At 41.9% G+C, this 26,252-nt stretch overlaps 1 protein-coding gene across 2 annotated transcripts in view; it reads right to left on the reverse strand.

The window, feature by feature from the left end:
• Nucleotides 1-26,252, reverse strand: part of aig1 (androgen induced 1) — a 139,229-nt gene that overhangs the window by 53,485 nt on the left and 59,492 nt on the right. For both annotated transcript variants that reach the window (XM_003215704.4, XM_008122293.3), the window contains exon 3: nucleotides 8,199-8,300. In XM_003215704.4, coding sequence (XP_003215752.1) covers nucleotides 8,199-8,300 — 102 coding nt within the window. The remainder of the gene's footprint in view (nucleotides 1-8,198; nucleotides 8,301-26,252) is intronic.

Below are 26,252 nucleotides of genomic sequence, written 5' to 3' on the forward strand. Positions count from 1 at the left end.
TATGAAATTGCCAAAATCCCAATGAAATGATGAACTTATTTCCTGGGGCAGTACGAGTGATGATGCAATTAAAGATTTGCCTGCGTAAGGTAAGAGAAGACTTAGCACCCCTTTTTATTTATTAGTTTCACACGAGAGATAGCTACAGGTGTAATGCAATATTCCAAATCTATAATACAGATGATTAGCATCTAAACTTTGCAAACTATCCAAAGGACTCCCATCTCTGTCTAGTTCATTTGCCTAATTCATTTTAAAAAATATCACTGGCTAGATGAGATATTTTGTTCTTACTGTCCTAAGAACTTGAACGCTACATTGGTGTTTCACTGGATAGAAATTAAAAGATGGTTCACCCTAGACGGTATTATTTTTTCTGACTACAGGGAAAATCGTAGCACATTCTACATTTCTTCCTTTTATAAATGAAAGCATGCAAAGAATCAAGGCTCACTGAGACAGATTTATATACAGAATACTAGCTGTGCCCGGCCACGCGTTGCTGTGGTGAAGTATGGTGGTATGGGAAATAAAGTACTGAGGAACTGGTGGTAGTTAAGGTAAAAGGTAAAGGTTTTCCCCTGACATTAAGTTGAGTCGTGTCTGACTTCGGGGGTTGGTGGTCATCTTCATTTCTAAGCCGAAGAGGTGGCGTTGTCCGTAGACTCCTCCAAGGTCATGTGGCATGCCTGCATGGAGTGCTGTTACCTTCCCGCCGAAAGAGTACCTATTCATCTACTCTCATTTGCCTGTTTTTGAACTTTAGGGTTGGCAGAAGCTGGGGCTAACAGTGGGGGCTCTGTCCGCTCCCCCAATTCAAACCTGAATGAATGCTGTAATTAGGGGAAATGATTAGGATGTAATGGCCTTGCAGCTTTAAAGCCTGGCTGTTTCCTCCCTGAGTGAATTTTTTGTTGGGAGGTCTTAGCTGGCCCTGATTGTTTCATGTCTAGAATTCCCTTGTTTTCAGAGTGGTTTTGTTTGCGATATTTTATGTGCTTCTACTGTCTGTGGCCCTGAGAAAACAGAGGATTTGCCAGACTTTGGTGATGGGAAGACTCAGCCGCCCTGAGTCCCCTCGGAGCCGCCCTGAATCCCCTCGGGTGAGAAGGGCGGGGTATAAATGTTGTAAATAAATAATAAATAAAGACTTTGTTGGGAGGTGTCAGCTGGCCCTGATTGTTCCCTGTGTGGAATTCCCCTGTTTTCAGAGTGTTGTTCTTTATTTAGTGTTCTGATTTTGGAGATTGTATTGTTCTGTTTTACTATACCACAGTAATTTTTATATATTCTGATTTTAGTGTTTTTGAATACTTGGAGCCAGATTGTATTCATTTTCACGGTTGATCGCAACACAATAATAATAATAATAGTAATAATAGTAATAATAATGACTTTGGTAATAGACAGTGCTTCACTCCCTTCTCAGCTTCCTTTCTGGAAGAATCCTTCCTTGGGAGGTGTTAGCTGGCCCTGATTGTTTCCTTTCTGGAATTTCCAATTTTCCTGCTTTCAGAGTGTTGCTCTTTATTTACTGTCCTGGCTTTAGAGATTATATTGTTCTGTATTATTCTATCACAGTAATTATTTCATATTACAGTAGAATCTCACTTATCCAACATTCACTTATCCAATGTTCTGGATTGTCCAACGCAGTCTGCCTTTTAGTAGTCAATGTTTTTGTAGTCAGTGTTTTAAATTGTGATATTTTGGTGGTAAATTTGTAAATACAGTAATTACTACATAGCATTACTGCACATGGAACTACTTTTTCTGTCAAATTTGTTGTATAACATGATGTTTTGATGCTTAATTTGTATAATGATTACCTAATTTGATGTTTAATCGGCTTTTCCTGAATCCCTTCTTATTATCCAACATATTCACTTATCCAATGTTCTGCCGGCCTGTTTATGTTGGATAAGTGAGACTGTACTGTATATTTATAATCTTATATTATCTGCTTAGAACTGGATTATATGAGGCCCCTTCTATCCAGCTGAATAAAATGCACACTGAAGTGGATTATATGGCAGTGTGGAGTCAATATAATCCAGTTCAAAGTAGATAATATAAGATTATAAGTGGGTTATATAGCTCTGTGGAAGGGCTTTGAGTTTACACTGCCATATAATAAAATCTGATAAACTGTACTTTATAGGCAGTGTGGAAGAGGCCTAACTCTGCCTGTCCCCTGGGCTGAGTAGGTTGCTAGGAGATCAAGTGGGCAGAGGTTAGCCTTCTAAATGGCAGCAATTGGATAAAAACAATTATTCCTTTCCCTCTAATTAGGACTTTATTTTTCTTTTCTTTTTGTTGTGTCAACCTAGAGGTGTGGATGATGGGTTATGTTGTCAAATTTCGAGGTTGGGGGGCCTGTAGTTTTGTTGTTTTGTTGGTCGCCAGGATTCCATCACTCTTTTATATATATAGATATTCATTCATCATCAGAAGGGTTCCTTTAAAAATATCCCTTCTATTAATTTAATTTAATTTAATTAGGAGCCCTGGTGGCGAAGTGCGTTAAAGCACTGAGCTGCAGACCGAAAGGTCCCAGGTTCAATCCCCAGGAGCGGCGTGAGCGACTGCTGTTAGCTCCAGCTCCTGCCAACCTAGCAGTTTGAAAACATGCCAATGTGAGTAGATTAATAGGTACCGCTCTGGCGGGAAGGTAACGGCGCTCCATGCAGTCATGCCGGCCACATGGCCTTGGAGGTGTCTACGGACAATGCCGGCTCTTCGGCTTAGAAATGGAGATGAGCACCAACCCCCAGAGTCAGACATGACTGGACTTAACGTCAGGGGAAAACCTTTACTTTTACCTAATTTAATACTTGCACACACTCTGAAAACCTTTGTTCCTGGAACTCACACTTTTCCAAGACAAAACACCCAAGCAATCACAAAGTTCACATACAAGAGTTCATTAATAAACACATTCAGCTGCAAAACGCCGATGGCTTCGGATATGGCGAACCTCTTTATTATCTTCATTTAAGCAGCACGAATTCTTGCCCCTACTGAGTTGAGGCAGACCAACATCTGGTCGATGTGCTTCACTTATGTAGATCAGGGTTGTTGTTTTTTTTGGGGTTTTTTGCATTTCATGCCTCTTGGCAGACTTTTGACTTTTTGCTGCAGAAAATTCACTGTCCTGTTAATAGCTCCTATGGCTATATATTGTGATTTTTTTTTCTGCAAGCAACCTCCTGGGACAGGTGCTCTTAAATTCAGTGAGACTGACCCTCCCAAATCATAAAATGACTTCCCATGCTTCTCTGTCTGCAAACAAAACAAACATGCCCACCCAGCACCACTGACTCTGTAAACCTCTATACAGAACAAAGCAGATTCAAGAAAGAGGAAGGGGCAAAGATCATACTCAGTGAAGAGCAGACTTTAAAGAGAGAAGGCCCTGTGGGAAGAAAGGGCATGGGAGAATGGAAGTAAAAGTTTAAGAAAAGTCTGAAGCATCCACAAAGTTATGCAACTCTTTTGAACTCTTTAATCCTGGCCCCATTCATACACACAACAACTGAGTGTCACTAGGCCACAATTTACCATGTGGTAACTTACAATATACATGGAACTTCCCAGAGATCTGGAGATCCTAATTTTGTTCTCTGGATATCTGAAGAAAGATCACTATAATTCAAACTTCAAACACTTAAGTAGACATTTTGGTGATGCCATTTAATAACCTAAGGGCCAACCAAAATTGTTGTGGTGGGTAAGTTTAAAGGGTGAGGGGGGGGGGTTGAGAGCATGCAACGTACCCAGTGTCAACCAGCTGTTTACATGGCCAAGCAGGGATTCAAATACACTACCTTTCAAAGGTCTACTGCCTTCTTGTCAAACAAAGAAATCATGCAGGACTAGAAAAATGATGGTGTCAGAAGTCTGCATCTTGCTTGGTTGGATATTTTAAAAGGAGGGTCCATGCAGACATAAAGATCAGTCAGCAATTCCTATGACTATTAGATGAGTGGGAACAAAAGTACTAAAAAAGGAGTAACATTTTCATATTTATTTAGTTTTTAAAAACTGCACAACTTCTTCCCCATTTCTGTGACAAGGATGCGAATGGGATTTGAAAATTAGTGTGACAGATGTTGTGCTTCTCGTTGACCTAGTAAGAGTGTCACAACAATATCTACATTTTGTTTTGTAGTTTGCATAGCTAACCTTGCATTTTGTTTGTTTTGATCACTTGAACTTTATGTACCTATAAATCAGCAGCATAGCACTAGGGTTGCCTTAGATATTTTTTTATTATTTAAATACAATGTTTCCTGCAGATTTTTCTTTCTAAATACAGGAAGAACAAGAAAGAAGTTAAAAAGGCAATTGCTGAATGCACCACAGCACGGCAAAACCATGATAATATTGTGCTTTTGTGAAATAATTTTATGCCATTAAGAATACAAAGGTTTCAGTGAGGCAGGGTGGGGGTAGTTGCTGGACACTATTTTTTTATATATGTCTCCAATTGAAGGAAATGTTGGCTGCCAAGTTGTAATCTGATAGATCATAGGTTTCTGAAGAAAAAAAAGATACTTAACACTACCACCAGCAAAATTCTCAAAGTGGTGGAATTTGGTTGCTATAGTAGCATATTAAACAAATAAATGAGATGACATGGAACGTTAAAAAATGTGGTTTGATTAAGTCATATGTGCCATATATGTGAATTAAGATTTTAGCTTAATAAGCAGGATTCAGTGAGTGCAAAGGAGAAAACTTACAAAAACCCTTTTTTACACTGTTCTGAACATTCACTTGGAAGAATACAACAACATGATGCTAGTTGCTACAAATACAAATATAATAATAAGGCTTTGAAGGTAGTAGTTACATCAAATTTTACTAGGTTAATGAAGCTATATTATGTGTAATGCTAAAACAATTACACATACGGCTTGAGTAGAAAAAGTCCAGCAGTCCTCATGAAAAACTTAGCAGCCTACCAGAATAAAAAGATCTTTGTTTGCTAGTGGATGGATAAAAGTAAAGGATGCAGTCTAGCTTCCCTTGGGAGGGAGTTATTAAGCCTGGGAGCAGCTACTAAGAATGTCCTCACCTAATGGGCTTATAAAGGTGGTGGAACCAAGAAGGAACATGGTCCTTGTCTACTTAAATCAACCTATGAAGCCTAGAGTTACAACTGCTAGATGGGTTGGCTTATATAGACACGCTCTTAAGGAAGAGCAAAACTCACAACAGGTATGGCTTCAAATCTATACATCAAATATATTTTATCAGAAATTATGTTTTGCGCACTTTCTTGTTTTAGAACTCGATTGTTATTGAGCCAGTGTTTGCTCCCCCCCCCCCCCCCCAATATCATACAGGAAGACCCTGATATCATCTGGAGATACACTTGAAAGACCCTCCATGGATATCTGCATCCATTGATAATAGTGAACTCTATATTTTGACTATACTTTAGCTGGAAGCATACCACAAAATAGCACTGGAGGACTTCAAGGGGGTCACAAATACTTTCTGGAGGGAATGTTTTTGGTGCAAGGGTAAGTGAAACCATGGCTATCTAGTCTACAGATAAAAGGATTATACTGTATATCATTTCCTGGTAACGAATGTCTCCAGAAACAAAATATAGTAGTTATCAGTGCATTATATTCTTATGTCACTATCTCTTAGTGAACACATCCTCTAAACTGTAGGTATAGTAGAGTTACATGACAAAGTTATTCTAAATTATTCAGCTTCATATATTCCCTGTATCTTTACTTGCAATGTGGAAATTAATAGCACCGAACTCTACTACATGACTGCCAATAACCACTCCATCAACATTTTAACACATCACAACAAATCTCTTTCAGCTTTTAACCATCTTTCCTCATCTATACCATAGGGATAATATTGAGTTTTATTACTTCTGTTAGTTAAAGTCGCTACAAGGATGATGTTTGCAATGTTGTCTCTTATGAGGATCTGGCATTTTCCCCACTTTAAGTACCAATAGTCATTGTATAAAAAGCAGGCAGTATGGTTTGCAGCCAAAAGAACTGTCAGCTTAGTAATTTCTTATATCCATGGGAAATGTACCCTGTTGAATAGTAAATTATCTGATTCCCATTTCCTCATTACACTGCTGCCAATTTATCAATAGACTTTTTCTAGGAAAATACATAAAATAAATAGACCAAATAACTATTGCTTGCCTCCACCCCAAAGAACATTAAAAATGTTGATGCTGCTGTCTTCAGTTTTATCTAAACCCCTTTTCAATGAAAGTATACTGGAGTCTTGGTACTCTGTTTAAATTTTGGGTTTGCCCTGAATGATTAGATATTCAAAACTTGATAGCAATTAAAAATAACACTGGGACAGATGTCTAAATGCACATGTAAGCTGAATTCATCACATTCTCTATCATTTTGATTTAAAGGCTAAAACAATTTGTGCGTTCTTCTGTACCAAACATAAATGCATGTCCATTTAAGAGCCCTTTTACATATTTGTTTTAATTCCAGCCAAAGACTTTAGATTCTTTCCGACTTGCTGTGTTACTTTATATTTTAAAAGGAAGGAAAACATAAAGGGAACAATCATATAAAATACAAAGAAAGTATCGTGTTATAACAACCTGACACATAATTCCTATAATTATCAAGTTTCCAGTTCTACAAAAGCAGCCCATGTTTCCACAGAAGATTTTGCTTTCTCTGACTCCAAAGCCAACTCATCTTTTCTTGGCCACTTCACTAAGAAGGACCATCAATATTGCATGGCTGTAAAATGAACTATACAAAAGGGTTTTTTTTCCAGATTCTGTGGTGCTTGGAATGTGAAACAAGCAAGTAATGCAAGTTCTTTGCATGTGAAAATAACGTTATTGCAATATTTTTTGCTTGCACTGACAACTAAAAGATTAAGAATTTGTTTTTTTAAAAAGACCTTTAACAAGGTGTCTGCAAAATGTAAAGTATAGGATAAAATTTTACAATGGATTTGTCACCACATGAGCACAGCACTGAAGACCTAAGGAATCAACTACTATCATAAACTCTAGGGAGTCTCACTGAGGTCTGCAGTGCACTGCAGCTTGGGAACTGGAGAGAGCTGGCTGGGTTGTCCTGAAACACTTAAATATGTGATTGAGGGCAATCAATCATTTTGGTGCACCCTGTATTGTAAACCTCCAGAAGCTCATAAGGTGCACCCTGCAATCTTTTAGCAAAAGAGTGTGTGCATGTACATCTTCCAGGTATTATTTTTCCTAATGTAAATTCAGCTAGTGAAAGGAAAAGCCACTGACCCACAGTTCCCTCTGGAAATAATTAATACACTAGAACAAATAATAATAAAGAGATTAATTTTGCATTTCAAGATAATGAAAATATCCTAACTATATGTTTCCTTTTTGCTACCTTTTTATGTTAAGACTTTAAAATGTCTTTTTCTTTTTTCAAAAAAGAAAGAGTGAAAACATTTCACTTATCCTAATAAACCATTTAGTTCTAAGCAGTTTATTCATCCATCCTTTTGGTTATGTATTTGAATATTGCAAAATTAATTTGTCAAGTCTTTCCTCTATAGGGAATTGACAGCAGTATTTATACTCTTTGATCATATTTTGGCAATGACTGTTTTTTAGTGTATCTGATATTAACATGGTTAACACTGTTCTTTTATTCTTTTTTTTTTAAGCCAGAAGAAAGAGAGTTCACATTAGGCCACTGACAAGTCCCTCTCCTGTGTTCCTACCAGATACAGGCAGGGTCATATAAAGATATAAAGTCCTTCAGATAACTTGAAACCCAGCCATAAATGCATTTTTTTGTTATCAAAATTCAGTTGATGCATTGAGAGCATTCCTTTATAGAAACAGCTGTACCCTTTTGTCCAATGTAGTATATTTGCAATCAGTTCAAGGCTGCTGAAGTAGAGTTGTGCAAACAGTGCCATTGCAACTGGGTATGCATGTGGTACACATTGTTCATGCATATGTACACATGCATTCGGTTGTACATTTGCCATCTTCTTTCAGTTTTGCAATGCTGTCATTCTACAGAATCAGTATGCACCTTTGCACATGGAGATTTATGCTATGCAACCCTGATGGGGCACATAATTAATTATGAACATATACTGCAATTCAATCTGCATTATAATGGTGTAGATGGGAGTCATAAAAGCAAGAAAAGTGTTTTAGTTGTTCTACTTACCATTCCATGATTCAGCCAAGGTGGTATAAAATTATCAAGAAGCTTTGGGTAAACTAGTTCTCTGTCATAGATGTAGAGGCTCCAAAACATTGTAACAACAAACTGCAGGAAGAAGAGAGATAAAGAAAAAGAAAATATTTTTGTTTATAGGGTTACTACTATGTTAAGAATAATATTTTGATAAGCGCTGTTGTACTAAAAACAATTCCTTTTCAAAATGCACTTTAAAATGATTAGACCTGGGGTGACCAATTATCTGTCCAGGGTATACGCTGCTTTGTCTGGAGTTTTAGTAGATCATAAACTGAACATGGATCAATAGTGTGATGTGGCATCTAAAAAGCAAATGATATTCTAGGCTACATCAATACTTCTGTCATCAAGTTTCACCTAGAATACTGTCCATTTAAGGAGTGGACACCACAATTCAAAAAGTCAGAATGTGTGCAGAGAAGGGCGACCCAAATGGTAAAAGGTTTGGAAGTCAAGCCCATTGAGGAGTGGATTTTGGGAGCTGGGTATGCTTAACTTGGAGAAAAGAAGGTTGAGAGGGGATATGATAGCCATGTTCAAATGTCACATCAAGGAAAGGGTAAATTTGTTTTCTGCTGCTCTAGAGACCAAGGTACAGAAGAATTGATCCAATTAGCAAGAAAAGAGATTCCACCTGAACATTAGAAAGAGCTGTTAAACAGTGGAACTCACTGCCTTGGTGGAGTCTCCTCCTTTGGAGATTTTAAAACCTAAACTGGATGGCCATCTATCGGGAGTGCTTTGTTTATATATTTCTGCACTATAGGGGGTTGGACTAACGGACCTTGTAGTCTCTCACAACTCCTGTAATGATTCAATGATTCTGTTCTCGAAACATCATAGTCTCCTGAACACAAATCACTAGAGCCTTTAGGAGCTCATGATCCCTGTGTCCAAGGCCTATCCAAATGGTGGCCCCTGTACCTTGCTTACCTAGCATACTCAATGATTCCTGGAGCCAGTATGCAAACACATGAGTTCTTGGAGAAATTGAGTCTTTGATGCAACAGCCTGTTCATTTAATGGTACAGTAGAGTCTCACTTATCCAACATAAATGGGCCGGCAGAATGTTGGATAAGCGAATATGTTGGATAATAAGGAGGCATTAAGGAAAAGCCTAATAAACATCAAATTAGGTTATGATTTTACAAATGAAGCACCAAAACATCATGTTAGACAACAAATTTGGCAGAAAAAGTAGTTCAATACGCAGTAATGCTATGTAGTAATTACTGTATATATAAATTTAGCACCAAAATATCACGATATATTGAAAACATTGACTACAAAAATGCGTTGGATAATCCAGAACGTTGGATAAGCGAGTGTTGGATAAGTGAGACTCTACTGTATCTATTTTCTCATCAAGGGCCAGGCCAAGAGAAATCAATCAAAGAGCCTCAGTTGAGCTTTAGGCCTTGGAGCAAAGTGCTCACTTGTAATTACCAGCCTGCATAAACTTTGTGGAATCCTACCATTGCCCAGAACATGGCAAAACTTGCTGCCTAGTTAAAATTGCATGCAGTGTTTTGACAATGGGATTGGTTTATAAATAGCTTTTATAACAGTGAAGCCTTAAATTTCTAATACATGAACAACCCACTAGAAAGACGTCTGTTTCTAATGCAAAGAGTTAAATGTCATACTGATTCTAACTCTGCAAAGACACAACACACACAACAGAAATTGTTACCAATGGAAATATGTTTGCCAGCTGATTTTCCTGGAAAAGGGTGAGTTCAGAAGAACATGGGTAATCTGACTCTGTAACATAATAACAATAATAAGACGAATGGCTTGGCTGTGAGCAGCAACGGGGAGATTTGTATCAACAAGAGTCTGGGATCTCCAGGGCACCCTGAAGCTCACCAGTGTTTGACCATGAGTGTTAATTCTACTATCCTAAATACAACAAGATCAACTATGTACCCCCTTTATAGCAGATCTTATGCATATTTATCTGAGAGCAATTCTGTTGAGCTTTATGCATTCTAGCTATGGCTGAAAAGACAGGTGTGCATGACATGCATGAATAAAGTCTCCAGCTCACACCTTGGCATCTCACTTTAGAAAAGGACCAGGTAGAAAATTATGTGAAAGACACCATCTAAGTTCCTGGAGATCCAGACCTATGAGAACAGGCAAAAAAAAAAAAAGCTTGATAACTGAAAAGACTTTAAAACACCTTTCTATGTTTCTATGCTTCAACTATAACCAGAGAGGATTCCAGCATAAAATATGCAAATATGAATTAGAATGGACACTCAAGTGAAAATGAATAATCTCAGATTCTATGCTAAATAAAGTCTGGGGGCAATATCATATTTTTTCATTTGGATAATCTGTTTTTGTAAGCAATTTTCTCAAAACCTATTCAGTCTGTAGTGCCCTGAATTCCAATAAATGTGTCCATCAGTAAGGATGAGTAACTGTATTTGTACAATGAAAAAACTAGGAAGCAAATATAAAATATTCTGCAGAGTTTGCTTCTTTCTTTGTTTCTTTCTTTCTTTCTTTCTTTCTTTCTTTCTTTCTTTCCCGTGCCAGTACTAGAATTGGCAGAATATTCCCATACTGTTCTCTTTTCTCCCTTTCTCTCTGTTGTTACGTAGCTGAAACATTCTGAACAAAACATCATATTAAGTTTCCAGGTTTTTCAAGGTAATATGTTTTCAAGAAGTCAAGGTGAACTTGTCATATGCATCAGAAAAGCAATTCCAGTCCAGCACTTCAAAATCCAGGTTTGATTGTCATGGATAATATTGAGTTAAACTGAACTATAAGAGAGCAAATCCAACAGAGCTGGCAAGCACACGAAGTATCTTGCAAAGCGAAAAAAAAAAGTTACAGACTTTGCCAGTGAGGTAAAAGCGAAAAATAATAATAATAGGAAGTTCCATCTGTCTCCCAAACCAAAGTCAGCCAATGGATGGAAGTGGTTCAGCAAAATTGGCTGCAACCATCTGGTGCTCCAGGTGGCAAGAGCTGTTTTAACAAAAGACTAAAATACAGGTAAGCCTAGAGTACAAAAATTGTGTACCAGAGAATAATGATAATTTTATCTAATTTTCACTCCAGAAGATCTAGGCATTGTTTTTGCAGCTCTCTCTCTCTGTCTCTCTCCCCCCCCCCTCTATATATAATCACTTCCACATAAAACAAATGTTCCAAGTGATTTCAGATGAGTGATAAATAATTTGGGTCTAACCTTCCGTATTTCAGAGCCGTTTGCCTAGATTTGAAATTTTGTACAATATTAGTGTGTCCGCAAAAACAAAAACAAAAAAACAGCCGGGGAGGTGGCGGTGGAGAAGGACATTGGAAACTACATGAAGCAGAAGGGAAAGAACAAAAACCTCCTGCAAGAACCCAGTGTCACCCTCACCCCCACAGATGTGAACACTAGAATCAATGTGAAATGACAGCACTTTCATGCCATTGTTTATCCTGGAAAAAAGATGAAACACAGACACTGGATTTTATGAGCTATACTAAGAGCCTTTTCTTGCAGACTGCGTGCCAGTGGTTCTCAACCTGTGAGTCCCCAGGTGTTTTGGACTTCAACTCCCAGAAATCCCAGCAAGTTTACCAGCTATTAGGATTTCTGGGAGTTGAAGGACAAAATATCTGGGGAACCACATGTCAGAGCCGGCCCTAGGTATTTTTCAAGTGTAGGCGAAAAGAATTTTGGCGCTCCCCCTCAAACCAATCAGTGAAAAATAAAAGCGTTGGATAAGCGAAAATGTTGGATAATAAGGAGGGATTAAGGAAAAGCCTATTAAACATCAAATTACATTAAGATTTTACAAATTAAGCACTGAAACATCATGTTTTACAAGAAATCAACAGAAAAAGCAGTCTCGACTGTGCCCCTGTATGTTTTGTGCCCAGAGGCGGTTCAACCATCAGGCCAACTAGGCAGTTGCCTGTGGCGCCATCTTGTTGGGGGCACCATCGAGGCAACTCCTGTCTCCTGCGGCCTGCCTCCGCAAGGTATTGAACTGCTTTTTCTGTTGATTTATTGTAAAACATGATGTTTTAGTGCTTAATTTGTAAAATCTTAATTTAATATGTTTAATAGGCTTTTCCTTAATCTCTTCTTATTATCAAACATTTTTGCTTATCCAACGCTTTGATTTTTCAGTGATTGGTTTGGGGGAGGGGTGCCAAAATTCTGTTCACCTACACTTGAAAAATACCTAGGGCCAGCTCTGCCCGAAGTGACTGCTTAATTCATCTCATTGTTGGACTGGCCCTGCCACAGGTTGAGAACCATTGCTTTAAGCAGTTCTTAATTATTGCATTACTCTATTAAGCTTTTCACTTATTTTTATTGCTGGTCTTGTTGTATGTAATATTTAGTCTGATTGAGCTTTGGTTATTTGCTCCATTGACAGTTTTGTTTTATTATATTTATTGTAGGTGGTCTTGTGAAAGTTTCCTCCTGTTAGAAATAAGAACAAGAATATGTAACAGTATTGTTTGTCCCGTTTTTTAGCAATGGCACAGACTAGTCTTAATGTGTTTATTTGCAGGACGTAGCAAGAAAGTAGTCATACAGGAAAATTCTTCTTTCCTGCGACAAAGACTTACATAATCATGCCCAACTGTTCACTGAAATACGTGAAAATGAGCCTTTTGAATTTGCATAATGTATAAAGTTGTGACATGACTGCAAAGTCATGCAAAATAAAAATGTTATCTTCTACATCTCTTATGGATGTCGTAATAATCAGAATGAAGTTAGAAAACAGATCTTCAATCATGGCCTGCCTTGTTACACACCAACTCACAAGCTACTAATCTATAAAGAATCCTTGGGAAGTATATGTTTGGGCTGATCCAACTACTTTGTAACATCCAGTTGAATTTCATAGTAGCATGGGGAATGCTATGAATAATACTCACAAAACAATGTTTTCTTCCATGGTGAAGAAATCTTTCCATTTCCCTGTTCTACTTTAAAGCCTTGGAAAACAACATGACAAGCTGTCATTTTACTTAAGAATTTAAAACGAGGAAACAAGAATAGTTCAAGAAGGGGAATGAGCAAAATGCCCCCCACACAAAAAGACTGGATAAATTGGTGAAAAAAGCAGCTTTAATTTGTCTTTTTTCTGTTTCAGTTTTACATTCAGGTGTCCGCTTAATATAGTTAAGTATGCAGTTTTCATAACTGGGAGCAAGCCTCATTGAACTCTGTGGTACTTATTTCTCATTACACACATGGGATCACAGTGTAGAGCTTTCAAGCAAGCTTACGTATTCTCTGTTATTATTACCCCCTTCATTCAAATAATATGCAACTGGAAATAGTTTAAAATATATTATCTTTTTTTACTTGCGTCATAGGACTGCCATAACTGAATTCCCCAGAGCAATGAGTAGTCATGAAGCTGGCACATTTGCTCCTTTTGCTATTGAGGAAAAAAACAGTTTCCCTCTCACTTGCTGCAGAGCGAACCTTTCTTCATTAATCTTGAATAACGTCAGTAGACAGAGTAAGTGGGAGGGAAGTCCACAATCCCATCTTTGTGCTCCAGAAGTTGCTCTCTTTCCACTTTAGGCCCCTTGGTTCCCTCTTTGTAGGATAGAGCTGAGTTAAATGTCCCCTTCCCCTTTCTTTTCAGTACCATCCTTGTTCTTGGTATCCGCTGGCGTTTGTTTGCAGGACCCTTTGTGGATATCGAAATCCAGGGATGCTCAAGTTCCATTACATACAATGGCATAGTAAAAGTGTATCCTTTATATATACAGATTTGCTTTTTGGATTTTTTTTTTTGAGAGGGCGGGAGTAAGAATTCAGCTACTAGTAAACTAATTCCAGAATCATTGGACCTTGACAGCTACTCAGGACTAAACCAATGTGTGAATAAGTGGTCACAGAGTGAGTACAATAACCAGAAAAAACATGCTTTAAATAAGCCTTTTTCTTTTCCTTGGATGCAATTAGAAGGCACAGTGCAGTTATTCCATATTTTTTCCATTGTGGATTTTCTGTGGTACAAAAAAGAAGGCAGAACTAGTGATGGAAAACAAGGGAAGACTTGCACTTGGTAGAAGACATCAGTTGAAGCCTGCTTAAAAATAATCAGTAGAGGCTCTATTGCAAGTTCCACCATCTGGATAGTAGAGATACACATAATAACTTTTGTTCAGCAGCACACTGATTTTGGAACTCTCTCCTATGGATAGTTCAATCCTTATAGTCTTTTTCTGTCTGCCAAACCTGTAATAATTGTTTTATTATGTATTTGTGCATTATCTCTTTTTAAGATTGTATACAGTTCCCGAAGAAGGCCATTGAGAATACAGGCCAAGACAAATTGTGCTTTTTATTAATAAGTCACCCATCCATTGAGAACCTTGCTATGGTGTCTCTTTTTTCTAAAGCTTTAGCTGTGCCACATTATGAACTTTGCAGTGGTTTCTTGTTTTAGCAAGAGAAAAACTGAATGAAAAGAACTGAATAAGATTTTTCAAAAGCATCTCCCATTTGAAACATAGCAGAAATCCATGATTGTGTATTGGATTATAAGTTTGACTGCGTGAACCCTTATAAGTTTGACTGCGTGAACTCCTTTTCTTGCATTTATAATATTTTAATATCGTTTGTGGTCTTGTACTGCTATGCTTTGGCTGAAAGAAATGCCATCTATAAAATGGTGACATTAAAGTAAGGTGCTATATGACAACAAATGTTCTATGGAGGCACAAAATGATATTTTCAGTTTTTAGTAGATGTTTGAGCATTGGAGTTAAATATTTTGTTTTGTATTTATAAGGTAGGCAATGACTGCATGTGTTGTTCTGATTTAAGAAGACATTAATATTCTCATTTACACATTACTATATAAATTAAAAATTAAGATAACAAAGGACCTCCAAGTTTATATTAGGACATGGATAATAAGAGCACTCTGCTTTCTGAGAATAATTCTCAGAACTAAAATTACCATTATTGGTGTTTAGGTTTTTTTCCTTGTTAAAATATTAGAAACATGCAAGTACTTCAGTAACATTAATTTAGATGTTGACAGCAACTGGCATCTTTTTAAGCATTCCCACTTCATTTTTAATCAGAATCTTGATAAACACTTTATTCACATCTGCTTATTTTTCTATTTTGGGATTCCTGCTTGTGCCTGTTTTACGCAACAGAAGAGTCCCCCTGGAAAGCACTCAGACTGATCCAAATAAAAACAGCAACACTTTTTTCTACAGGGAAGGTATTGTTTAGACTAAGAGATAATTGTTACAAACTATTTAGTTTGCATGTAGATAAAACACTGGAAAAAATTTCTCTACAAGCCCTGAGATGGATGAACAAATCTTTAACAGCAGAAACTGGAATTGTTAAGCTCAGTGTGCCAAAATCATTTACTAGTTTTCTATGAATGGATATACTACTGAGATTCTTGGGTTTTTCTTGCATGAACTAAGTAATCTTGGGGTGTGTCTATACTGGGCAGGTTAACCCAGTATAAATTTGCTCTGGAGCAGCCTCAGATGAAGCATTGTCATGCCACATCCAAGGCCATGGTCCAGATGTCCACATCTCACCTCTGTGTCATTGTTATTGCTTCTAGATCTCCATCTGAGCCTCTGGCTGTTGGAATCATAGAATAATCTAACAGCAGGTACATTGACCAATGTCAAAATTGGCCATCAATGAGACCAGCAAGAAGGAGGACCTCCAAAGCGGACTAGACTGCCCTGAAGCAAACTCTGGAATATCCCCCAAATATAAAAGTGGGGTAAAGTTTAAAAGGAAATTACCACAATAGTCACTGTGCATCATGTGTAGTCTATTAGAGATGAGTCTGGGTTTGGGGCTCATGAAGGCAAGCCATTGGTCACTCATACACTCAAATTCTTTTAATTCTATTTCTGGCTTTCTCGTTATCTTTCCTTTCCTTTCTTTTGCGGCTATTGGCTTTCCTCTTCCACAGAGAGAAACAGGCATGATTCTATGAATTCTTAACATCTTTTAAGAAATATTTTAACATAAATAAATGCTTAAGGGATGGCTGTTTATTTAGTTTTAACATAGCTTCCAATGCACAGGAAGTATGACACCACCTATTTTCTGTTACTCTGTCTTGTAATTCTTTTCCTATGAACTGCTACAAGATTCAGCATTTTTCTGACCCCACTGCACTTTTTAAAGTTAAATGAAAATGACAGAAAACGTTATTCAGAAACTGCAGCTCTCAGGGGTTAATTAGGGTTCCATGGTTCATTACAAACCAAGATGCCTCCAGTGTGGAATAAAATTCAGCCACAAGTTTTACTGATTAAAGCTCAAATGGTTGGCTTTGCATGAGCATGGATTCATAGGGTGACCTATCTATTGGCTGATAAAACACTTCTCTACCAGTGCAAGTGCTGGAATGGAATTAAGGTGACAGAATTGGGATTACACACTGGTAAAAGCCATGCTGTGTTTCCCCTGCCAGACAGAAATGAACTGGGTGTCTCCCTTAGTGACTCAATCCAAGTTCCTTAAGGGGACATCTGCAGGCATATCTCTTCCCATTTTTCCCCCTATCCATCCAAATGTACCTGAGGTATGTGTTTCATTTGAGTAGTAGAGCTAACAAACAGCAGCTGGGGCCCCATCCACATGGTACCTTTATTCCAGGAGCTCCTGGTTCAAAATGGCGGGTGGACAAATGACGTTCCCTGAAAACATGGGAGGAATCGCTACAAAGCACTGAAAACATGAGATTTTCAGTTGTGGGAATATCCCGGTTCTGGCCAGAAAATGTGGATATTAGAATCTCTGTATTCCTATACTCAGAAAATATGGGTTTTTTATGTTGGTTTGTTCCCAGGTTATACATGTCAGTTCCTGATTGGTTGTATCCTAAAAACATGGCAACAGTTGACTAGAGGGTGAAAACTTTATCCTAGTAAGAAAAACTTCATCCTCCGTGGCTTTTGTTCCCTTGGTGGATGACCTCTGTAGAGAGCTAGACAGGGGGAGTGTGTCCCTTCTGGTTCTCTTGGACATCTTAGTGGCTTTTGATACCACCAACCATGGTATCCTTCTGGGATGGCTTTCTGGGATGGGTCTTGGGGGAACTGTTGTACAGTGGCTCCGGTCCTTCTTGGAGGGCCGCTCTCAGTCGGAGAAGCTGGGGGATACCTTCTCGGACCCCTGGTCATTGACCTATGGGGTCCTACAAGGTTCCATTTTGTCCCCCATGCTTTTCAACATCTACGTGAAATCTCTGGGTGAGGTCATCTGGAGTTTTGGAGTTTGGTGCCATCTCTACGCAGATGACACCCAACTCTACTACTCATTTCCACCCAACTCCAAAGAAGCCCCTCGGATGCTGGACCAGTGCCTGGCTGCTGTGATGGCCTGGATGAGGGCAAACAAGCTGAAGCTTAATCTTGATAAGACAGAGGTCCTTGAGGTCAGTAGCACATCTGATCGGGGTATAGGTTGGCAACCTGTGCTTGAGGGGGTTGCACTCCCCCTGAAGACACGGGTCCGCAGTTTGGGGGTCCTCCTGGATTCGGCGCTGACGCTTGAGGCTCAGGTGTCGGGGGTGGCCGGGAAGGCCTTTGCACAATTAAAACCACTTGACCACAGTGGTCCATGCCCTAGTCACCTCTAGACTGGACTATTGCAATGCACTCTACGTGGTGTTGCCCTTGAAGACGGCCCGGAAACTACAATTAGTCCAGCGATCGGCAGCCAAATTGCTAACAGGTGCGAATTACAGGGAGCGGTCAACTCCCTGTTTAAGGAGCTCCACTGGCTGCCAATTATTTTCCGGTCTCAATTCAAGGTGCAGGTTCTTACCTATAAAGCCCTAAACGGTTTGGGACCCACCTACCTTCGTCACTGTGTTTCCCCATATTAACCTGCATGATCTCTTCGATCAGTTGGGGAGGCCCTTTTCTCGCTCCCGCCCTCATTGCAAGCTCAGCTGGCGGGGACACGGGAGCGGGAGTGGGCTTTCTCAGTAGTGGTCCCCCAGATCTGGAACTCCCTCCCTAGGGAGATCAGGCAGGCACCCACCTTAGCATCTTTTTAAAAGGAATTAAAAACTTGGTCCTTCCGGTGCGCTTTCGAATAATCTAGTCCCCATGTGTGATGACCCATGGGCCTTGTAGTCCTGCTCAGGACATTGTAATCCCTGATGAAGATGAAAACTTGGGTTTTTTACCTTCCCAGTCTGAACTGGATTCCTCTCAGCCAGATCTTTCCCAGGCAGATCTGGGAACCTTGCACCTGCAAGAAAGTTGTGTCCCAGAAGTATGTCAAACAACCCCAGAGCCTACTTCTCCCGTGTTCTTGCGCCGGGAGTTTTGTAAACAACAGAGAAGTTTGGAATCAGCTTCGCGCAGGAGTGCGAGGATAGCAGCTAAGAATGTTGCCAATTAAGACTGTTTCTCGTGAGAATCTTTAAGGAGTTTAACATCTGGTCTCGGAGTTTAGCTTTCGTTTCTGTTTCCCAGAGAACGGCTTCGGTGAGAAAGTTAGACTCTATATAGGTGTTTTGCCCGCGTAGTAACTTCGCGGAGTCAATTCGTCAGCCTACGGAGCGAGTTGTGTCTGGACAGCGCGCTCCGATTCAAGCCTCGCTCCTGCCCAAGCCTTGCCTTGCTATCCAGCCTTCGCCTTGCTTCCCAGCCTTTGTTTATCTGCGGACCTTGCCTTGTTTCCCAGGATCAATCCTTGCCTTGTTTCACGGATTTTACCAAGTTATTCCACGGACCTTGTTCTTGTTCCTAGTTACCTTGTTCCACGTTCAAGCCTTGTTTCAAGTATCAAGTTATTTCCTAGCCACGCTCAAGTTTTATGGACTAAAGGACCTTGTCATCTCCCCTCACTTTGCTTGGCAAAGTGAGTGTTTCGGTTATTGGATTACAACTTTGGACCTTAATATTTCCTATTGGACATTGCTTTTTTGGACTATTTCTGACCTTTCCTGAAAGGTCTATTTCTGGACTATTTTCTACACTTGTTCTTATTAACTTTATATATTCCTTCAATAAAGATATTAGTTAGATTCTGGCCTCTGTGTATGGTTATTGGTGCTCTGCAGCCTGGGTCGTGACAGTTTGACTCCGCCACCCTAAGCACCAATTAACCTCGGCCAGAATGTCCACCGGAGACGTACCTGGGCCGAGCGGCCAGCCGATTACCTACACCATCGACAAGGAAGAGGTGGATCGCATCCGCGACAGACTCAACGCCCAGGATGGAGAAATAAAGGGCTTGCGGGAGCGCGGAGTCCGCCTCCCGGCCATGGCGTTGCCCACCAAGTTTACTGGAGAAGCTTCTAAGGTTCATGTTTTCCGTCGCCAATGTCAAGCTTATCTAGAGGCCCGAGATGCCGAGTTTCCCCAAGAAGACATCAAAGTGGCGTGGGTTTACAGTCTTCTAGACGGGCCAGCGGCCAATTGGGCGACGGCACTGTACGACCAAGCCTCTCCACACCTAAGATCAGCGCAACACTTCTTGGACCACCTCAAGGAGACTTGGGGAATCGAGGACAATTTGGAGGCAGCCGGTCACAAACTCCGTCGCCTTTTCCAAGGAGACAGACCTATGTCTCAGTATATAGCCGAGTTCCGAGTGCTGGCCCACAATACCGGCTGGAACGATGTAGCCCTCAGAGGACAATTCCGGGAGGGTCTCAACATTGAAATGCTGGAAGAAATCTCCAAGGTGGACCCTCCCCAGACCCTCGAGGCACTCATTGATCAATGTTTACGGGCTGAAGTCATGATTGCCAACAGGAAACAGTGGGTTCGAGGCCAGGGCAGTAGAGCCGGGGCAAATCCCCCCGCTCCCGCCAGCGTTCAGCCACGACCCGTGTGGAGACCCCCACCACCAACCCCATACCCCAGAGGAGGCGAGGAGGTGCCGATGCAGTTGGGCAATGTGCGTCCCAGACTAGATGCCGCCGAGAAGGCCCGTCGTCAACGCTTAAACCTCTGCTGGTACTGCGGGAACGGGGGCCACTTCGCCAGAGAGTGCCCAGCCAAAGGGAAGCCGGCCGCCCGTCTTGCGGCGGCGTCCTCCACGGAGACGAAGGCGTCTGAGCCGACTGGTACACAGCCGGCGGGGGAAGCCAACGACCGGGTGTAGAGAGGCTCGCCAACCCGGTCAAAAAATCCATCCAAGAGCCGCCAACCGGGGTCCTGTTCCTTCTCGTGGTCACTTTATGGTCAGCAAAAAGGGGACCCGTCATGATCCACGCCATGATAGACTCTGGAGCTACCAACAATTTCATCGATAGAGAGTATGCCGACTCTCTGGGATTACAATATCATGATTTCAAGAATGCCCGTGTGGTGCAAGCCATAGACGGCCGCCCCCTCAAGACGGGCCCCGTAAGTCAGTGGTCGGAACCCACCAGGATGTGGATAAGGGAACACATGGAAGAGATCTCCTTCTTTGTTACCGAGGTCCCTCATTTCCCTGTGATTTTGGGAATTCCATGGCTGACTCTCCACGACCCTAACATCTCCTGGTCCAACAGAGAACTGCAGTTTGCTTCACCGTACTGCCAAAACCATTGCCTCGTAGCCAAGGTATGCCATGCCACAGACACCGAACCCATCATCACCTTGCCAAAGAAGTACTCCGAGTATTGGGATGTATTCAATGAGAAAGAAGCCGAAAAATTACCCCCACATAGACCTTATGACTGTGCCATTGACTTGGTGGAGGGGGCCCCGATCCCGCGAGGGCATCTCTACTCCCTGACTGAACCAGAGCAAGAAGCTCTCAGGGAATTCCTAGAGACAAACCTTCGCAAGGGATTCATCAGACCCTCTCAATCCCCAGCCGCCTCCCCAGTGATGTTTGTGAAGAAAAAGTCAGGGGAACTACGCTTGGTGGTGGACTACAGAGCATTGAACAATATCACCAAGCGGAACAGCTATCCCCTGCCCTTAATCTCGGATCTACTGGATCGGCTTCGAGGAGCCAAGGTTTACACCAAGCTGGATCTTCGGGGGGCTTACAACTTAGTTCGCATCAGGGAAGGGGACGAGTGGAAGACCGCCTTCCAGACCAAATTCGGATTATTTGAGTCCCGAGTTATGAATTTCGGTTTATGCGGAGCCCCCGCAACGTTCCAGCATTTTGTCAATGACATTTTTCAGGACTATCTAGACAGGTTCTTGATAATCTACCTGGACGATTTTTTGGTGTTTTCCAGATCACAATCAGAACATGAGAACCACGTCAAAATGGTGTTACAACGATTGCGGGATCATGGACTTTATGCCAAGCTGGAAAAATGCGCCTTTGATCTACAAGAGGTAGATTTCCTTGGTTACCGCATCTCGCCTCTAGGGCTTTCCATGGATCCAGCCAAGGTCTCAGCAGTGTTGGAATGGCGGGCGCCAACTAACAAGAAAGAGGTGCAGCGTTTCTTGGGGTTCGCGAACTATTACCGCAAGTTCATTCCAGATTTTGCCCGCTGGTCCGACCCCATCACTAGCTGCATCCGTGGAAAGCAGCCTTTCCGCTGGACTGATCAAGCAGAGAAAGGGTTCCAGCAACTAAAGAAACTATTCACCTCCCAGCCAATTCTACAACACCCAAATCCTGGAACCCCTTTTGTGGTGCAAGCGGACGCCTCTGATGTGGCAATTGGGGCTGTACTCTTACAACCGGAGGGAGATCACCTCCACCCCTGTGCCTTTTATTCTCGTCAACTAACCACACCAGAGAGGAATTACACCATTTGGGAAAAGGAACTACTGGCTATAAAGGCAGCCTTTGAAACTTGGAGACATTGGCTAGAAGGGGCCAAATTTCCCATTGAAGTCCACACTGATCATCGTAATCTAGAACATCTAAGAACTGCCCGCAAACTAAATCAGAGGCAGCAACGTTGGGCTTTATTCTTCGAACGTTTCAACTTCCAGATCCATTATGTGACTCCAGCCCAAACCAAGCAAGCAGACGCCCTGTCACGTAAACCGGAGTACGCTGCAGGACGCAAGGAGACCTTTGAATCCCAACTGCTACAACCCGAGAACTTTGCCACGCTCACGGTGGGGAACACCAAATCCATTCCCATTGGTTCAACTTCCCCTACTCCAGGACCCATCTGTGCTCAAGAAATCCGGGCTAGTCAGCAAGCAGATGCCTGGGCGCAGGACCAACTTCGCCAAGGTCTGCATTTTCCCTTTTCGCTTAAAGATGGACTGCTATGCTATAGAAATCATGTTTATATCCCACCCGGACCGGGCAGGGAGAAAGCGCTTCGTCTGTGTCATGACTGCAAACCAGCTGGGCATTTCGGACTATTTAAAACCATGCATCTGATCCTAAGGGATTTTTGGTGGCCCAAGATCCGCAAAGATGTGGAAAAATATGTCAACACCTGCCCAGTATGCCAGCGCTCCAAGATAAGAAGGGAGAAGCCCTCAGGGCTTCTGCATCCCCTTCCTACCCCATCTCGGCCATGGGAAATAATTTCTGCGGATTTTATCACTGACTTACCACCTTCCTGTGGTTTCACCACGATCCTAGTGGTGGTGGACCTTTTCACCAAGTTAGCCCATTTCATTCCCTGTGAAGGTCTTCCCACGGCCAAAGAGACTGCAGATCTATTCCTTCAACATGTTTTCAGACTACATGGATTGCCCAAGAGTTTAGTCACAGACCGTGGATCTCAATTCACCTCTCGTTTTTGGAAGGCACTACAAAAACTATTGGGCATAGACTCTCGCTTATCTTCAGCTCATCATCCCCAAACAGATGGGCAAACGGAGCGCACCAATGCCACTTTGGAGCAGTATCTTCGCTGTTATATAAACTATCAACAGGACAATTGGGCTTCTCTGTTACCACTGTCTGAGTTTGCCTACAACAATGGAGTTCAAGCTTCTACAAAAGAAACGCCGTTCTTTGCAAACTACGGCTTCCATCCACGTTTCTTCCCCCCTGTCATTGAAACTTCAGAAGTTCCCGCAGCAGAGGATTGGCTGCAGGAACTCACAGCGGTGCAACAACTTTTGCTCCAGCAACTGGACCAAGCCAAGGAGGACTATAAACGCCACGCTGACAAACATCGCCAGCCGGGCCCCGAAATCAAGGTAGGAGATCGGGTTTTCCTGTCCACTCGCTTTCTGCCCTCCCACCGCCCTTGCCGGAAGTTAGATGCCCGTTTCATTGGCCCCTATCCAGTGGTGGCGCAATTAAACCCCGTGACTTTCAAACTCCAACTTCCGCGTTCAATGCGCATTCACCCAGTGTTTCACCGTTCCCTGCTCCTTCCGGCGGATGGTGTGCGTCCTGATTCAGACCAACCGGCCCCCCCTCCTGTGTTGATGAATGGGGAGGAGGAGTTCGAGGTTGAGGACATTTTGGATTCTCGCTTTCATCGCCGCCGCCTACAATATCTCATTGACTGGGTGGGTTTTGGCCCTGAGGAACGCTCTTGGGAAGACGCCTCCACAGTCCATGCTCCTGATCTAACCCGCCGCTTTCATCAGACCTATCCCGCCAAGCCGCGACCTCGCGCCTCGGGGAGAGGGCCCCAGTTTGGGAGGGGCCTTGAGGAGGGGGATAGTGTGATGACCCATGGGCCTTGTAGTCCTGCTCAGGACATTGTAATCCCTGATGAAGATGAAAACTTGGGTTTTTTACCTTCCCAGTCTGAACTGGATTCCTCTCAGCCAGATCTTTCCCAGGCAGATCTGGGAACCTTGCACCTGCAAGAAAGTTGTGTCCCAGAAGTATGTCAAACAACCCCAGAGCCTACTTCTCCCGTGTTCTTGCGCCGGGAGTTTTGTAAACAACAGAGAAGTTTGGAATCAGCTTCGCGCAGGAGTGCGAGGATAGCAGCTAAGAATGTTGCCAATTAAGACTGTTTCTCGTGAGAATCTTTAAGGAGTTTAACATCTGGTCTCGGAGTTTAGCTTTCGTTTCTGTTTCCCAGAGAACGGCTTCGGTGAGAAAGTTAGACTCTATATAGGTGTTTTGCCCGCGTAGTAACTTCGCGGAGTCAATTCGTCAGCCTACGGAGCGAGTTGTGTCTGGACAGCGCGCTCCGATTCAAGCCTCGCTCCTGCCCAAGCCTTGCCTTGCTATCCAGCCTTCGCCTTGCTTCCCAGCCTTTGTTTATCTGCGGACCTTGCCTTGTTTCCCAGGATCAATCCTTGCCTTGTTTCACGGATTTTACCAAGTTATTCCACGGACCTTGTTCTTGTTCCTAGTTACCTTGTTCCACGTTCAAGCCTTGTTTCAAGTATCAAGTTATTTCCTAGCCACGCTCAAGTTTTATGGACTAAAGGACCTTGTCATCTCCCCTCACTTTGCTTGGCAAAGTGAGTGTTTCGGTTATTGGATTACAACTTTGGACCTTAATATTTCCTATTGGACATTGCTTTTTTGGACTATTTCTGACCTTTCCTGAAAGGTCTATTTCTGGACTATTTTCTACACTTGTTCTTATTAACTTTATATATTCCTTCAATAAAGATATTAGTTAGATTCTGGCCTCTGTGTATGGTTATTGGTGCTCTGCAGCCTGGGTCGTGACACCATGATGTAAATTCCAAAAATCAATGCACTGTTTCACCTTCTCCTAGATTTAACTGGATGTCTTTCCTCACTCCAATTGTTGAGAGCTGCTCACACTTTGTCCTTTTTGCCCCAAAGCACCTTATAATACATTATTGCACTTTAGTTTCAATTGCCTCTCTACGCTACCCCTTTTCTCCAATTTGGTGGTCCATTTTATCTTATTTATTCTGCGTCTCGAACTGGTTTTTTACTGTTATTGTATTGCACCTATACTCATGTTTGATTTTATTGTGTTTTACCTATTTGAATATGTTATTTTTATCTGTTTTACTTGGTTTTATTGCTTTTGGGCTTCGCCCTGTGTTATCCACCCTGAGTCCCTACAAGGAGATGGAGGTGGGATAGAAAAATAAAGTTGTTGTTGTTGTTATTAGTATTATTGAAGTTTCTGATACCAAACAAAGGTTTTTCCATGTAATCAACTTTCCCCATGTTTTTATGATAAAAGCAATGAGGAACAGACATATAACTCAGGAACATTACCTCGTTGTTTCCAGGCACAAGTATATTTATTTATTTATTTATTATTCAGACTTATATGCCGCCACTCCCCTAGGGCTCGGGGCGGCTTACAAGAACAGGCTAAAATCAACAGTTTAAAAACATCTTAAAAACATCTTTTAAAACATCTTAAAAACATCCTAAAAGCACCTTTAAAAACATTAATAACAGAACTCAGAAGCCTGCCGAAACAGGTGTGTCTTACATGCCCTGCGGAAGGCCAAGTCCCACAAGGCACGAACTTCAGGTGGCAAGGTGTTCTAGAAAGATGGCGCCACTGCTGAAAAGGCTCTGCGTCTAGTTATTGTTAGATGCAAGGTCTTAAAACTGGGGACTTCCAACAGGTCTTGGTCCTCAGAACGGAGGGATCTCTGGGGTTTGTAGGGGGTGAGGCGGTCCCTCAGGTACATCGGCCCTAGACCATGTAAGGCTTTAAAGGTAAGCACCATCACTTTGAAAGTGATCCGGTGCTCAATTGGTAACTAGTGCAGCTGCAGTAAGATCGGTGTTATTGTGATGACTCATGGGCCTTCTAGTCCTGTTCCTAGTACTATTGTGGCAGACGAAGAGGAAAACATGGGGTTTTCTCCGGTTCAGCAAGAGCCGGAGTCTCTTCACCTGCAGGATGTTGATGTTTGCCCTCAAGAATTCAGCCAAACAGGCCTTGGGCAGAACTCCCCCCTGTTTTCCAGGAGGGAAAATTATTCTAAAGATAGGGGAGTCAGGGAGGCTAATCGGAGAAGCCTGAGAATCGCTGCCAAACAAATGGCTGATTAGGTCTGCTTCCCTTGGGAAATTCTAAGGAGTCATGCATCTGGACAGAGTTGGGTTTCGCTTCTCGTTCTCTAGGGAAAGAGTTCTGTTGGCGGGAAAACGAGACCCAATATAGGTGTTTGGCGCGAGGGATTCTTTGCGGAGTCAATTGATCAGCTTGAGGAGAGAG

The sequence above is a fragment of the Anolis carolinensis genome, chromosome 1 (assembly GCF_035594765.1).
Source record: "Anolis carolinensis isolate JA03-04 chromosome 1, rAnoCar3.1.pri, whole genome shotgun sequence".
Taxonomy (NCBI): domain Eukaryota; kingdom Metazoa; phylum Chordata; class Lepidosauria; order Squamata; family Dactyloidae; genus Anolis; species Anolis carolinensis.